Source organism: Chrysemys picta, chromosome 1 (assembly GCF_011386835.1).
Source record: "Chrysemys picta bellii isolate R12L10 chromosome 1, ASM1138683v2, whole genome shotgun sequence".
NCBI classification, from domain to species: domain Eukaryota; kingdom Metazoa; phylum Chordata; order Testudines; family Emydidae; genus Chrysemys; species Chrysemys picta.
Genome location: NC_088791.1, coordinates 316,334,165 through 316,350,035, shown reverse-complemented (window position 1 = coordinate 316,350,035; position 15,871 = coordinate 316,334,165). Strand labels below are relative to the sequence as shown.

General features: G+C 42.7%; 1 protein-coding gene across 7 annotated transcripts in view; it reads right to left on the bottom strand.

The window, feature by feature from the left end:
- Window positions 1-15,871, bottom strand: part of ARHGAP20 (Rho GTPase activating protein 20) — a 103,246-nt gene that overhangs the window by 23,556 nt on the left and 63,819 nt on the right. For 3 of the 7 annotated variants that reach the window (XM_024105818.3, XM_065581458.1, XM_065581456.1), the window contains 5 exons: window positions 14,075-14,116; window positions 12,407-12,491; window positions 7,371-7,448; window positions 3,263-3,329; window positions 818-1,006 (listed from right to left, as the gene is read on the bottom strand). In XM_024105818.3, the coding sequence (XP_023961586.2) occupies window positions 818-1,006; window positions 3,263-3,329; window positions 7,371-7,448; window positions 12,407-12,491; window positions 14,075-14,116 (461 nt within the window). Of the gene's footprint in view, window positions 1-817; window positions 1,007-3,262; window positions 3,330-7,370; window positions 7,449-12,406; window positions 12,492-13,074; window positions 13,216-14,074; window positions 14,117-15,871 lie in introns of those variants that run through there. The other 4 variants (XM_065581457.1, XM_065581459.1, XM_065581460.1 and 1 more) reach the window with 3 other exon arrangements.

Genomic DNA, 15,871 nt, shown 5'->3' with positions numbered 1-15,871 from the left:
CCTCCTCTGAATTTGGCTTCTCTTCTTTATCCTAAATTCAGAATTTTTCTTTGTTTTGTTGGACTTTTTATAAACAAATTTTGTTTGTAAATCGTGTAATACAAATAGCTGCTTTATATTTTAATCGTTCATATTATAGATATAATTAAATGTTTCAAGTATAGCTAAGGTTAGGCAGCAAATAATTAATATGAAACATGTCTGTATTATGAGAAGTTTGTGTATAGTACTTTATGCTTGTTTTTTCTGCATATATATATATTATATTTTTAATTAATCATAAGCGAATTAAAAAAAAGAATGTGAGTCGTCCCATTGAAATAGGTGCTTAAAGTTAGCACCTTGCTGCATCAAGGACTAAGGGGCTTGTCTGAGGTGACACAAACTGTGGGGCATAGCCAAGAATTTAATCCAAATTTCCTGAGTCCCACTCCAGTGCCTTAACCACAAAACTGTTCAGCCTCATTATAGAAAAGCAAGGCCTGTGGAGACATGATTTTTCTGATCAGCAAATAGACTGTTAAAATAAGCGAACAGGCTGCCTGGAGGAGATTTGGCCATTGCTTTGTTGGTTTTGGAAAAACCATTTGATAGGCAGTTTCATAAAAACTTAACCTGGTTCAAAAAAAAAAGTGTAAAAAAATACAGTGAACTCAAATAAGAGAATTCTAGTGTAAAATTTCTCATATAGCTGAAACATACATCTGGACCCTATTCACCACATCTTATGCCCACATCACATGACCGCTTTCTATAACAGAGAGAGAACCTGAAGACTCTCTCAATGAATGATGCCTCTGTAAGGGGAGCAACTTACCATTCAGTTGCTCGCACAAGGCCAGACGACTTGGCTTCAGTATAAACTGGCACTGCAGTTCTCGGGGCAGCTGTTCCATTAAGAAGGACCCATGAAGGTCAAGAGGGTAGGCACAGTCTTTCGATTCCTGTGTCTGGGGCACAGCATCTCGAATGTGGCTCATTTTAATTCCAAAGGGATATTCGTGTCCTGTTCAAAGAGAAATCAAAATCATCTATTTCGGACTGACTGGGGACCAGCAAAATTCAATCTACTTTAGAAAAAAAGCAGATTTTTGTACACTGGCTTGCAACTCTCTCTCTCTCCTGGTAACCTCAGGATAAAGCTACTCTGATTCTCCTCTCATTTCTGCTGGCATAAGTCATTTTTGACTCCACTGGTAGTCAAAGTTACATTGGGTACAAGAAAATTCGGGCCAATTTTGTTAGTCAAATTGTGCAAATGCCCATCAGAAAATTACAACTGACAATTTTGGAATCCAGTATTTATTCTTTTTACTGCTTTATTTTCTCTGCAGAAAATCTAGGTACTGGTTTTCCACATGCAGCTGGCAAGAAATGAAAGTCCTGGTAGCCATTATCTGCTTTGGAAGCCATTATTTGCTAAAAACACACAAAAAGTGTTAGATTCAACATGAAAGTGACCTCCCCTCCCCGGCCTTGGTAACTGGGACACCCATCAGTGCAGGAAAAAGGGACACAATTCCAGTTTCTGTAGGATGTTGAAATAGGAAGGAAATGTTAATCACACAGTTAGCTGAAACTAGTCGTCCACGGTCAATTGGAGTCTTCGGGGACTATTCAGTGTCTATTCATTTCGGTGTAATCATACAAACACTCCACTAGAAGAACTACCTCAGGGCTTGTCTACACACACAGAAGTTGAACTGAAGGTGTGATGTTAAATTGGTGTAACTGTATGTAGACCAGGAGTAACCTGAAATCTGTTTGTGGATGCAATCTTGATTAAGGATGATAGGCAGAACAAAGCTGAAACACTTGCAGTTAGATGCACATCAGCAGGCAGAATTTGAGATAAAAACTGGGCCCTTAACTTCTCCAAGTAAACCTTTGGGTTAATATCGAGTGTAGTATCAGTTTAACATCCAATAGGTCTTCTATTGAAAGGATTATATTCTGTACTTGCAGAAGGAGAGCTTCAATGAACTGAAAGGTCTTTTCCATCTCTACATTCTATGATCCTATAGATAAAGCCACATCAGCAGTTATGTCTGAACTAAACTACATACAATATGCTGAATGACAGTCTGGTATGTTTCAAAGACAAAACAGTTTACATTGTCTATAAGGTGCACACATTAAGACATTTTATAAATATGAATGTTGTCTGATGCCAGTAAAGCATTTGTAGTTAAGGCTGCTCTGAGAAGGAATGCTATGATTTAGCTGCAGTTAGGTTTGGGAGAGGAGAATGGGGAAAACCTGCACATTGTTCTTGTTCCCTGTTTCTGTTCGTTTGCAGAATGTTATGAAGCGTAAACAATGCGACGTTCCAAGGAGGGAAGGTTCTCAAAAATGGAAAGGGAATCAGTTCTTGAATTAAATGAGAGATGGGCCAGAACTAATCTCAATCTAATCACCTTACTTACTAAACCAGTGAGGGGTTGTTTAAAAAAAACAAAACACACACAACCAAAAAACCCAATATTTTGTTCTACTCCTGCAAAGGGGGAAAGCCTGCCAGCAGAGAGGACATAAGTACATTAGCAAACCCATTCCCCAGGAATCTGCTGAGACTGAGAACCCTGTAAGTATGCTATGGCAATATAGGAGAAAACATGACAAAGCAGGTTGGTTCTATGAGAAAGAGAAGGTGTGTGAATAGAGGGGCTAGATCAGGGGTCGGCAACGTTTGGCACGCGGCTCGCCAGGGTAAGCACCCTGGCGGGCCGGGCCAGTTTATTTACCTGCTGATGTGGCAGGTTCGACTGATCGCAGCACCCACTCGCCGCGGTTCACCGTCCCGGGCCAATGGGGGCGGCGGGAAGCCACGGCCAGCACATCCCTCGCCCGCGCCGCTTCTTGCCGCCCCCATTGGCCCGGGACAGTGAACCGCGGCCAGTGGAGGCCGCGATCGGCTGAACCTGCCGCATCAGCAGGTAAACAAACTGGCCCGGCCTGCTAGGGTGCTTACCCTGGCGAGCCGCGTGCCAAACGTTGCCGACCCCTGGGCTAGATCAAGGTTTATAAAATGTAAAATAACAAATCTCGGGGAGAAAGAAACGGTACTTTCCAATTGCTAAGAGGGTACAACACAAGAGCGCTCTCTGCAGAAAAGTATCAAAAAACTCAACTGTGTCTGGGGTCTTCCTTAAGATAGGCAAACCCACAGGACAGGGAAGTATTAAAAATAGGAAACCACATTTTTTATTTATTTCTAATAGGACAGTTAATAATGTAAAACAAATCCATCCCAAAAACTCACCAATAAGTGGGTAAGGAGCATCTTCTTTTCCCGAATTCACCCACAGCTGATAGTCTTTTTCAGAGCCCTTTAAAATCAAAATGACCAGCCATTAGGAGAGGAATGTATTAGGTTTCTTACAGTAATATGAGAGTCTGTGCCTTGAGACTATGAGCAAGGGAACTCTCCAGAGGGTGACTACTCCTGTAATTCCCAAATAAGAACATCCAAACTTCTGAATTATTTGCATTATTATACTGTTCAATATGAGGTGTTAAGGATTAGCTCCAAGCAGCATGAATGACTGCTTGGAGTCCTCCATTTCTAGAGGCCTCTTTCAGACTCACAGTTCACAGACTGGCAATTCTCTCTACACAGTACCTGGACCAGAGGGGAGACAGTTTACCCTGAGTTGGAGGTGACAAAATATGATTGGGTGCAAAGCCCCTTTCAGTGCAAGCCTGATGCCACGGAATTGCCAGCAGCTGAAATCAAACAGCTCATCGAAATTTCCTGCGATCGATTCTTGCGAAGAACATATGCCCAATTTTCTCTCCCAGAGTTCTGGTTCCCTATCAAGAATGAATATCCTGTACTCTCAACATGCACTTTGAAACTGATGGTGCCATTTGCAAGCACATAATTGTGTGAAGTTGGATTCAGGGCACTTGTGTCCATCAAGTCTCAGTATTGATCTACCATTGATGTCACATCGGAGATTAAATGTGCAACTTCTACCATGACGCCGGACTTTGAGAAGCTGTGTCGCAACACACAAGCCCATGTGTCACATTAGAGAGCATTAAATAACATACTTAATGTGTAAAGTCCTTGGATTCCTTGGTCACTATGTTACTTCATTGCTGTCAAGGGTCACAGGAAATAGTAAGTCTCAAAATGGGGTCATGCATGCAAAAAGTTGGGGAACCCCTGCGCTACAGCATTCTTAAGCAGAGAGTGTCCTGGCTATAGAAATCTGGCAGATACCCAGTGGTACTTTATTTTGATCTAAGACAGACTCCAAATTTCTTCAAAATAGATTTACCCACCACCTCTTGCACCCACCTATAATAATCTGGATCCACCCCAGAAAGCCGTAGCCACTTTCATTGCGACTGACAGAAGTACAGCTTTCTGGGCCACATCAGCACTGCTGCCAAGCTAGTTAGCATGTGGAAGAAGAAAAATAAATAGACTCTGGAGACATCCCTGGTGCCTCAGGGCCAGAAGCCAGGAGCAAATACATACAGCTGAACAGCACAAAAAATATTTACTTTTTCTTTGTAAAATATATAGGAAGGAGATGTAGTGCGGGGGAAGGGGCTGGTGAACTCAGTTTTGAGGGACTGACTGACCTTCCCAATCACAAATGTTGCCCCTGTAGGCAATACAAGTCCATTTGCTTGCACAGTTGTGACAATCCTGGTGTTACTGAAACATTAGGAACTCAAAATTTAAAGTATCAGAGGGGTAGCCGTGTTAGTCTGGATCTGTAAAAAGCAACAGAGAGTCCTGTGGCACCTTTAAGACTAACAGATGTATTGGAGCATAAGCTTTCGTGGGTGAATGCCCACTTCGTCGGATGCTGGTGTGTGAAATTTAAAGGAACCTTCCAACCCTCAAACCCCCTTTCCTGACCAGCTTGATAGTTTAGACCAGTGGTTCTCAACCAGGGGTCTGGGGCCTCCTAGGGGGCCATGAGCAGGTTTCAGGGGGGCCGCCAAGCAGGGCCAGCATTAGACTCGCTGGGGCCCAGGGCAGAAAGACAAAGCCCTGCCACATAGGGCTGAAGTCTGAGGACCTGAGCCCCGCCACCCAGGGATGAAGCTGAAGCCTGATCAATGTAGCTTTGTGGGGACCCCTGTGGAATGGGGCCCAGGCAATTGCCCTGCCTGGTACCCCCTAATGCTGGCCCTGGCATTTATATGCAGAAAACCAGTTGTTGTGGCACAGGCTGGCCATGGAGTTTTTAAATAGCATGTTGGGGGGGGGGGGGGGGGGGGCTCAGAAAGAAAAACGGTTGAGAATTCCTGGTTTAGACCAACCGAACGACGACACTTTGCAGGAATTAGCTGGGTTTTCCCAGAAAAAAGTACACTGCACAAAATGCAGCAAGGTCAGGCACAGTAATAGCGTCATTACTCACACAAGATGGGAAATGTATTTCCTTTAATTGCCATTGAAATATCCTCCCCTTTACTTTTCAGATGTTTGTTCCTGTGTGTCATGTCATGTAAGGAAAAGCCACCTATCTAACAGAAACAATTATTGGATGGGGCTTGTGTGTTTTCTTTTTAAGCTAGTCTCAGATTGCTGGTGTGTGATATGCTCAGAATAAAACAGCTGCTAGGCCACCACGGTGCAGAGAAAACGTGTGCTGTTTTACTTAGAAGAGTAGTACAGCAACCAAGAATCTAAATCATCCAGATAGATTTTCATTTTTTTCCTGCTCAAATTGATACATTAAACCAGGGCTAAAGCTCAGGTACGGTACGTACAATGGAATACTAATGTGAGGTTAACAGTGGAACAGTTATCGACTCCTTCTCTCGTACCAACCAAAACACTCCTTTGCAGTGTCAATATCTTCATAGCCCAATGATTTCTCTGCAGACATGGCCAAGCATAATAAAGGGTAAAAATAAAGTGCATTAAGAAAATGGACTTGTAACTGTCATACTGCATCAGCTCCCTTATGTTGGACTGTGGGTGGGAGAGAAAGTTCGCCAGATTTTGACTTATGTTACAACCTCTTTTCACTGCAGTGGTTCAAAAGGATCCCAGAGCTACCCTAATTAGGCAAAAGGGGAAATCCTCACGTGGTGTAGAGGGTCTGATTTGGTGTAACGGGAGTTTGAGACATGCTGGGAAGTATGGTTGAGTATTGTGCTCAAGTCCCTGGCCAACAGAATAGTCCCTTAGAAACCCTGACAGCTGGTGTAAATTACAGCAGCCCTAAAGTTGCTCTAAACTGTGTCAGGACCCTTTGCAGACCCAAGGGAGCATGAAGGTGGCATTCAGCCATATTTAACTTTCCATAATTGAACCTGTGTTGAGAACTGCTTGGCCAGACCCAACTTTCAGGATACACACACACACACACACACACACACACACACACACACACGACCAAGCCATTTTAAAAAGGCTTATATATGAAGAGCTATACTATTTTACTTAACGTTGTTTCTATTTTTGTTCCACTTGAAAGAAAGAAATTAACCACCCAGTCAACCAATGCTCATACACAGACTTCCACTACTGCCAGTACAGGTCAGAGCCACTTTGCAAAATAGTGAGAGAAGAGGGATAGGGAAGTCAGAACTCCTGACATCTATTCCCGACCCTGACACTCACTCAGTGTGTGGCCTCGGACAAGTCATTAAGGAAAAACTTCCGATGTAGGTGCATGTGTGTAACCCACGCACCTCCTGGCTGTGGTGCTCTGTCGCATCTAGTGGCACTGAGACCACTTAGAGAGAGATTAATGAGTCTGCTCTACAGCTTTAGCTAAGAGCCATGTGGCTTTTAGCTCATGCAGTAGAGGCTCAAGCATTTAGCTCCAGAGGTCCCAGGTTCGATCCCGCCTGCCAATAACTGGGGTCTGTTAGTTTTACACATGCAATTCCACACCAAAGAGGACATGCAGACAACTACCCAGTTTAGGTATCAAAGAGCAGTACTTGGATGTAAGATTTAGGCACACAGCTGTACACACATATTTGCAAATTTAATTGTGCACATCCAACTTTGAAAACAAATCAGGCCAATAAGGCCAGAGCCAGCTCCCAAGGTGAGTTTCAGTCTTCAACAGGAGTTGTATGGAGCTCTTAACTTGTGATCACCTCAGCTCACCCACCTGCAAAATAAATTTAATAACCAGCACGAATGTGGGGTGTGTCTCACAGGGGTGTTGGGAGGCTCTCTCAATACCTATAATACATTTGGTGATCCGTGGATGAAAAGCACTATACTAATATGCGCCTCCATAGCAGTTAAGAATCACTGGCCTCTTATGGTAACCAATGTAATTGGTGTCAATGTCTTCAATTTGGGTAAAAGCAGTAAAGATTTGATATGATTTAAAAATAAATAAATAGAGTCATCAAATTTGATTGCAAGGACTTACGTTAATCCCCAACTGCTGCAGGGCTGTAAGAATCACATCATTCGCTGTATCAGCATTGGTTACAGGGAACGTTTTCGACTGTGGAGAGAAAAGAGGGGAAGGGAAAATTGGCATTCTAGACTACAGTGTTTGCCAAGAACATCCTCCCAATGACTTCGCACGAGAATAGTGGTAAATTACAGTGCTGAAAAAAAACTCTGTGCAAGATACTCTGATAAGATGTTAGCTAATAAACAATATATGCTTTTTGTGCATGAGAACAAGCTCTCAGACCTGTCCATACCTGGACCTGGCCCCACTTTCCAAAATACTGAAATGGGAAGGGCAGGGTGGTTATGATTTTGTGGTTGAGACCCCTGCATTAAAACACGCAGCTGAATCAGCCACTAAGAACTGCACTTTCCCTCTACACAAGACAAATAAAAGGTGAGTTAATGCAGGGACATATAGATATAAGAAGAGTCTTTGGAAAGAATGGAACACTTCAGAATGGATAAAGTGAGTGTGTTCAATGGAACAAATGGTCAGTGTATTAACATTTAATAATTCACTTTTCTACTGCAGATCTAGCCAGAAAGGATAGTAACAGTGACATTCACATCACTGCCCGTCACTCACTTCCCATGTATATGCATCAAAGCCAAATTCTGTTTGATAGCAGAAATGCTTCATCTCGGGAATCTCTAATCCAGTCATATTTTTACCTCCATAACATCCTCCAAACTTAATGATAAACAATATGAAACATACTATTCCTATTCAGGTGTGTATAATGAATAGAAACAGGACATTGGTTTGACACAGGGGATGAGCTGAGCACTCTGGCCATCTTGAAGTCCCTTTTCTGTATGCACTGCTGTGTTTTGATTTTAGTCATTCCTGGAAGTCCTGCTTTCTGGAAGCTGTTCTTCCTCAAATGATCTTGCAACACCAGTACCACTGACTGCCAAGCATCAATATTATTCCTGCCGTCTTGAGGGGAACATCCTCAATTACGTGTCTTATTTTTCACATCGCCATGACACATGGTTTCTAATCTTACCTTCATGTCCTCCCTCCAGCCCATTCCAATCAATCTTTATGCCCTTGTCTCTTCCCCAACTCCAACCAAAAAACACTTAGACCTTATCTGCACTAGAACTTACTTCAGTATAACTTACGACACTTAGACCGGTGTAGACAGTGCTACGTCGGCAGGAGCGCTTCTCCCACCAACATAGCTACCACTTCTCATGGGAGGTGGAGTAATTAAGCCGACAGGAGAGCTCTCTCCCGTGGCTTTAGAGAGTCTTTACCAGAAGCTGTGCAACTGTGCCTCTTTAGCACTTCTAGAGTAGATGTAGCCTTACCCAGAGCGCTACATTTCAAACACACTGTACAAGCATGACCTAATTCATTCTCAACACCGCTGGGAGGTAGATAAGTGTTACTGACCCCATTTTACAGATGGGGGGAAAGAGACACAGAGGTCCAGCGTCACAGTGAGAATAGGTGTCAAACCCAGGATTTGAACTCTTGACTCCTTGCCCAGAATCAGTTTGCTAGACCCTGCTGACACATACAGCATATCAATTTTAAACTGGACACAACGTTTCCAGGTAAAACAAACCCATGATGTTTTGCCTTAAACAAAGATCTGGAATGTCCTTCTGTATAGCCCCTGATAGTAACAAGCTGCCATGGCAATTAAAGTAAAGTAGTGAGAATACTGTATGTTTGCTTCAGGACATAACTGAATGCTCATACCATAAAAAATTTAACATTTCCCCAAAGCAATGGCATCTGGCACTTAGGAGTAGGTCAACACATTTGCATAAGTTTTGCTTTGGGCTAGAATATAATAAAATGGTTTTTTGCTGCATGTCCCTCCTCCCACAAAATGAAACAGTTCCCTGGGATCCCCAGCTGCTTTAATACACAAGAGACCGTAATACATAAGAGGTATTTAGATTATGAAGTTTCCATCGGATATGCTTTTGCTTCATTACTGATAATATCTAGACTGCTAGATTTCATTTCTAGGACTATCAGGCTCGGACAGCCAACTCTGGCTCATGAACTAATTTTAAGCTAGAAAGATTCTGAGCTATTGCCCCACTCTGAATGTACATAAAAGATTTACAGACCCCTCTTCAGAAATATCTGAGCCCAGCTTGATTCACTGTTTGCACCACTGTTTATTAACATTGTGTTTAGGGATCCAGTAATTCTAGCTGTTGTGCTCTCAATGATTTCCCATGAAAGGAGGAATACTCGGTGTTTGGACTTATTCAGATATAGCATTCTAACAACTGCAGATTGCCTCTTCCGGTAGAAAAGTCTCCTTAAGGGACTTTCTACAAAACATAAATTGCCTCAGCAACTGTCTTTTAGGCTCTTGAACATAAAACACAGATTTTTAAAGCAGCATTTAGAGGGGAGAGGATAGAAACAGACAGGATGGATGGATGATTGAGCTAGTGGTTTTTGGAGGGCTTGTCTACGTACAGAAAGTGCACTTGTTCAACTTAAACTGGGTAAAAACGGAGTTAAAATGGTGCAACGCCCTACGTGGACATTCTTATATTGGCTTAAAATTTGTTGTATCAGTTTAGTTTTTTTCCTGAAAATGTATCGATATAGGTCGTGACCAGGATTAACCACCGAATTTGGTTCCGCTGGTTTCGTTAGCTTCCCCGGCTTGGGCCGGGTACTGGCGAGGAGTGTGATGTGAACACTGATCCCTGGTTAAGCTGATGGAAGCCAGATTTAAATTGATTTAACAGTGTCCACAAACCAAGTCACACCAGTTTAGCTAAATCAGTACAAAAATCACCCTTTCAGATGAACCAGTACAACTTTGTATCTAGATCAGGCCCGAGAGTAAAACCAGGGCATGTCGTACAAGCATCACTCAAGGGGCCTAACTGTAAACTACTTCAGAAGGATTGCTCTGAAATGTGCTCCAGCTTTGCTTTCTACTTATTGAGATGCGCACCTGATCCATGAAAGTATTTCAATCCCAGAACAGTATTTTTAAGACAGGATTGCATGTATTGAATAGAGAGGAAACGTTTCACAGATTCATAGATTCCAGGGCCAGAAAGGACCACTGTGATCATCTAGTCTGACCTCCTGTACAGCACAGGCCGTAGGACTTCCCCAAAATAATTTCTAAAGCACGTCTTTCAGAAAAATATCCAATCTTGATTAAAGATTTGTCACTGATGGAGAAAATTCACCATGACTCTTGGTAAACTGTTCCAATGGTTAATTGTCCTCACTGTTAAAAATGTACACCTTATTTCCAGTCTGAATTTCTCCGGCTTCAACTTCCAGCCATTGGATCACATTATACCTTTCTCTGCTAGACTGAAGAGCCCATTAAATATTTGTTCCCTATGTCATCCCATAACCTTCTCTTTTTTAAGCTAAATAGACTGAGCTCCTTGAGTCCATCACTATAAGGCAATGGTTCTCAAACTGCGGGTTGGGATCCCAAAGTGGGTCAGGACCCCAATAGGGTCGCCAGGGCTGGCATTAGACTTGCTGGGGGTTGGGGCTGAAGTCAAGATCCGAGCTCCACCACCCAGGGCTGAAGCCCTCAAGCTTTGGCGCCCCCAGGGCAGTGGGGCTTGGGCTTTGGCCCACCTATCCTGGGCGGTGGGACTCAGGCTCCAGTCCCCCTTCCCAGGGTCGTGTACTAATTTTTGTTGTCAGAAGGGAGTCACAGTGCAATGAAGTTTGAGAAACCCTGTTATAAGGCACGTTTTCCTTAAAATCATAATAAATGCAAAGTAATGCACACTGGAAAACATAATCCCAACTATACATGCAAAACAATGGGGTCTAAATTAGTTGTTACCACTCAAGAGGGAGATCTTAAAGTCACTGTGGATAGTTCTCTGAAAACATCCACTCAATGTGCAGCAGTAGTCAAAAAAGGTAACAGAATGTTAGGAACCATTAGATAATAAGACAGAAAATATCATGATGTCTCTATATAAATCCATGATACGTCTACATCTTGAATACTATGTGCTGATCTGGTCACCCCATTAAAAAAAAGATATATTAGAATTGGAAACGGTACAGGAGAAGGGCAACAAAAATGATAGGGGTATGGAACAGCTTCCATATAAGGAGAGATTAAAAAGACGGATTTTTCAGCTTGGAAAGAGGGGACTAAGAGGGGATAAGACAGAAGTCTATAAAATCTTAACTGGTGTGGAGAAAATGAATAAGGAAGTGTTGTTTACTCCTTCACATAACATAAGAACTAGGGGTCATCCAATGAAATTAATAGGCAGCAGCTTTAAAACAAAACACAACGCACAGTCAACCTGTGAAACTTGTTGTCAAGGGATGTTGTGAAGGCCAAAACTATAACAGGGTTCAAAAAAGTATTAGATAAGTTCACGGAGGATAGGTCCATCAATGGCTATTAGCCAGGATGGTCAGGGATGCAACCCCATGCTCTGAGTGTCCCCAGCTTCTGTTTGCCAGAAGCTGGGAGCAGATAACAGTGGATGGATCTCTCAATGATTACCTGTTCTGTTCATTCCCTATGAAGCACCTGGCATTGGCTATTGATACTGGGATCTAGCCAGGATACTGGGCCGGATGGACCATTGGTCTGACCCAGTATGGCCATTCTTACTTTCCAATCCTTTAATCGTTCTTGTGGCTGTTCTGTTCTCTGAACCCTCTCCAATTTATCAACATCCTCCTTGAATTGTGGGCACTAGAACTGGGGACAGAATTCCAGACACGGAGGCATCAGTGGCAAATACAAAGCTAAAATAACCTCCCTACTTGAGATTCTCCTGTTTATTCATCCAAAGGTCACATTACTCCTTTTGGCCACATCATCACACTGGGAGCTCACGTTCAGCTCATTATTCACCATGGCCCAATACATTATCGTGGGCTGGATCCTGAGAGGGGCTGGGGTCCTAAAACTCCCACTGAAGTCACTGGGAATTATGTGTGCTCAGCATCATTCAGGTCTTTTGCCATTAAGCATTAGTCCCCTTTTTCAGCACAGAAACACTTACATATGCACAATTTCCGACATCCTTCGCAATGATCTTCAGTGGAATGTTCTTGGGATAGTCTTTTTCTTTCTCTTCTTTGATTCGACTAACAAAACAAGCAAAGACCACACCATTTTCATTGTTATTAACAAAATTGGTAATATTTTTATTTAGTAACCCAAATAATAGCTGTATAAAGAAGAGAGGTGATTGCAAGGTTATCATATGCACAAAGATCTTAGGTGGAAATGATGCATCTATGTTGTTAGAATAATATTCCATATGGATACTGACCAGGGTTTCCAATAAAATATTACACTTTTGCATGAATAAAGCTTATAGGTGGTGGAAACCAGTATAAGCAATAGACAAGCAAGGTTTAAAGCCCCTCTGAACCCTAAATGCTGCTTTCACAATGGTTTGCTTTTTGGGCAGCCCACCAAAATGAAAAGCATCCTTCTGCTAGTAAAGGGCCCAATCATTTCCCCCAGATTTGCATACAAAGGAAATCCCTGCACACATGGGTCTCCCTCTCTTCTGGACAGAAGTGGGGTCTCAGTCATCTCCACACCACTGCCCTCTCCTTGCCCCAGATCATTTGGAGCGTGCCCCATAGATCTGGGAATACCTTTCCCCCCACCTTATGGAGATTCCCCAATAGGAAAATACGCATCCCAGGGCTGCACTACCTTTTCCGCAAAGCCCCCTCCATGGCAGGGATCCCCGCCTAGGAGGGTCCTGGGGATCATCTGTGGGTAGAAGAAGTCCTGGTAACACAGCCCCCACTGGAGCCTCACTGCCAGGGACCAGGGCCAGAGTGGCTGGTGGCACAGAGCCAGCCACATAGTGGTACATGGCCTCCACTCCAATGGCACTGGTGGGACCTGTGGTCTATTTCCAACCGGTCAGGACAATCCTCACAGGGGACTCCTTTGTGCAGCTTTCTTTCTCTCATGGGTTTTGCTGTGGGAGGGAGAGATCCAGCTCAAAAAAAGGAAACTACCCTAACAAGTGAGGATAAACCTGGTGACTGGTACATTAAATCGTCATCACTATAGGATAATCCAGTGACTACCTGGGACCACGGACAACTGCCTACAAGGATGAATAGGGTGTAAATAGCAAGGAAGAAAAGGAGCTGTATTTGAGGACGATACAGGGTGACATCACTAAGGAGAATGGGATGAAATTAAGAATGGGTAAATTTACACCAGCAGAAACCTCCCATCATCAAGATGCATTAGGCTGTAAAATAGTCTAAGGGAGTTGGTTGAAGCCCCATTGCTTAGAACATTTAAAGCAACTGGACAAAAAAAGTCGGAAGTCTAAATAATTCCAAGTAAGAATGATTGATCCACTCCCAACCCATGAAGTCTGCGGAGCCAGACAAACAGACGCAGATCTGAACTCCCAGAACTTTGACTTTGGAATACAAAATCCCAGCCAATGAAGTTTCTGCCCATCTCTATTTGAAATGGGACAAAACCAGATCCATGTACTCAAGCCTCCCCCAAAATGCCTCTTGACTGATTAGGTTTTGGAAAACCAAAACTAGCACGGATTTTGCCCATTCTTTCTAGAAAGTCCACTATAGGGAACAATCCTGCATTAGCAACTGATAGTTTAGATGAGTGAATGAGTCTTTTCCATTTCTTCTATGAGTATTATAAAAGTAGGAAAATAAAGTACCTTTGCAAGGAAGAGAGCCACTTTTCCTTCTGCTCTGGGGAACTGCAAGGATTATAAAAGAGTGACAAATATAGAAGTTAGCCAGCATGCAAGTGCCAAAGTAAAACCGATAAGAACCAAGATGGACGAGCATATAGATTCATTGGCATAGCCACGAACAACAAGCAAGTGTTAAAGAACTGTTGTGACAGAGTGACCAGGCTCCTGCTGAACCCTAGAGCCAGCCCCTGTCCTAAGGAGTTGTCCTGCTGGAAGGGGACAGCAGTGAGTTTAGAGCTCCAGAGGTTGCCTAGAGAGAACCAGACAGAGTTGGTCCTCTGGTGCCTAGAAGAGCCAGGAGAAGGCAAAGGCCAATCAGGGCCAAACAGACAGATTAAAAGGACTGGTTACTTCTAGTAGGGACCAGTTCTGGGTGAAGCCAAGACAGGGAAGGCTCACTCTCTTTAACTCAAGTAACCAGTCAGGGGTCTAACCTTGACAGCATTTGCTCTGGATCTCTGTGAAAGTCCACATCAAATAATAGTCTTTAATGGCCAGGTAGCTATTTTGAGTTCAGTGTTAATTTATTGTCTGTAAACCTGAAATGAGCCTACTCAATGGGGCAACTGTCTCAGGGGAGCCCTTGACAACTACTGACATGATTTGCAACTTTAAGTGAAAACCTGCTTCCCTGCAAATTGAAAAAATATGATCTGTATTGGGGTAAAGTCCTAGTGTTCAATTTTTCACCACAGAAGTTAAAGTTCTGCCAAGGAAGTCAATGGAAACAAGATTAGGCTCCTAAGCTACAGGCTGTTAAAACCCAAACAAAAAACTAACTTTACACTTAGGTGTTTAATTCCTGAGTTTAAGGGTATTGCTGGTATAAAGATTGGTGAAGCTCCTCCCGTTCTGATGCTTTGTCTTATTAATCGTTTACAGTAGGCTAGTACTTAAAAGGCCCCAGTGAGGACTGAGGACCCATTTTACACAAGATTTTTTAACTTTTATCTCACCCATACACTTTGAAGGGTACTAAGCTATCCAGTTATATGTATGATTGTTCTTTTATTAGGATAATTACAGTAATAAGGAGTCTAACCTAATTTTACTTCAAACTTTCTTGATCCAAATCCTGCCCTAGAAGAAGAAAAGATTTTTCCCACTCCTGCTTCTGCAAATCAGTTCTCCAAATTTTTGGTGTTGATATGTAGGGAACTATAATCCCCGGTCAATTTTTCTCCTTCAGAAACATACACTTGATAAACTTTTGAACGTTGGTTTTGGTTTCATTGCTTGGCAGATTCTCTTGTAACTTATCTCTACTTAGCGACTTGTATAAAACTCTTCAGATCTCCTATTTACCTCTGGACATGAAATCACTCCACTTACATACAATCTAGGATTCCTTTTTGACAAGGCTGTCACTGTCACACCAGACTGTTTCCTTCTAGCTTTAAAGGATAGGCTACTGTCTCTAAATCAAAGCTCATTTTTATTGGCAAGAGTTTAATTAAAATAGAAATTTCAGCATTGTTTCAGACCTATTCTGTTAAAAAAAAAGTCGGTATTACAGAGAACAATTTATGCAGAACAGTCTCTTTGGTTACAGACAATGTAATATAAAAACAGAACTACAGGTCTCATCTCTTGCTCTCCATTAAGGGGCAGAATCCAGTTTATGGTACTCAGCCCAATTAGCTTAGCTGGACACCACAGATTTATTGGAGAAAGGTCTCCTCCTTTTTCCCAAGTTACAGGGGAGCCTTCCTGAAGAGACTAAAAGCAGCCTAATGGCCAGAATTGCCTTAATGGCCA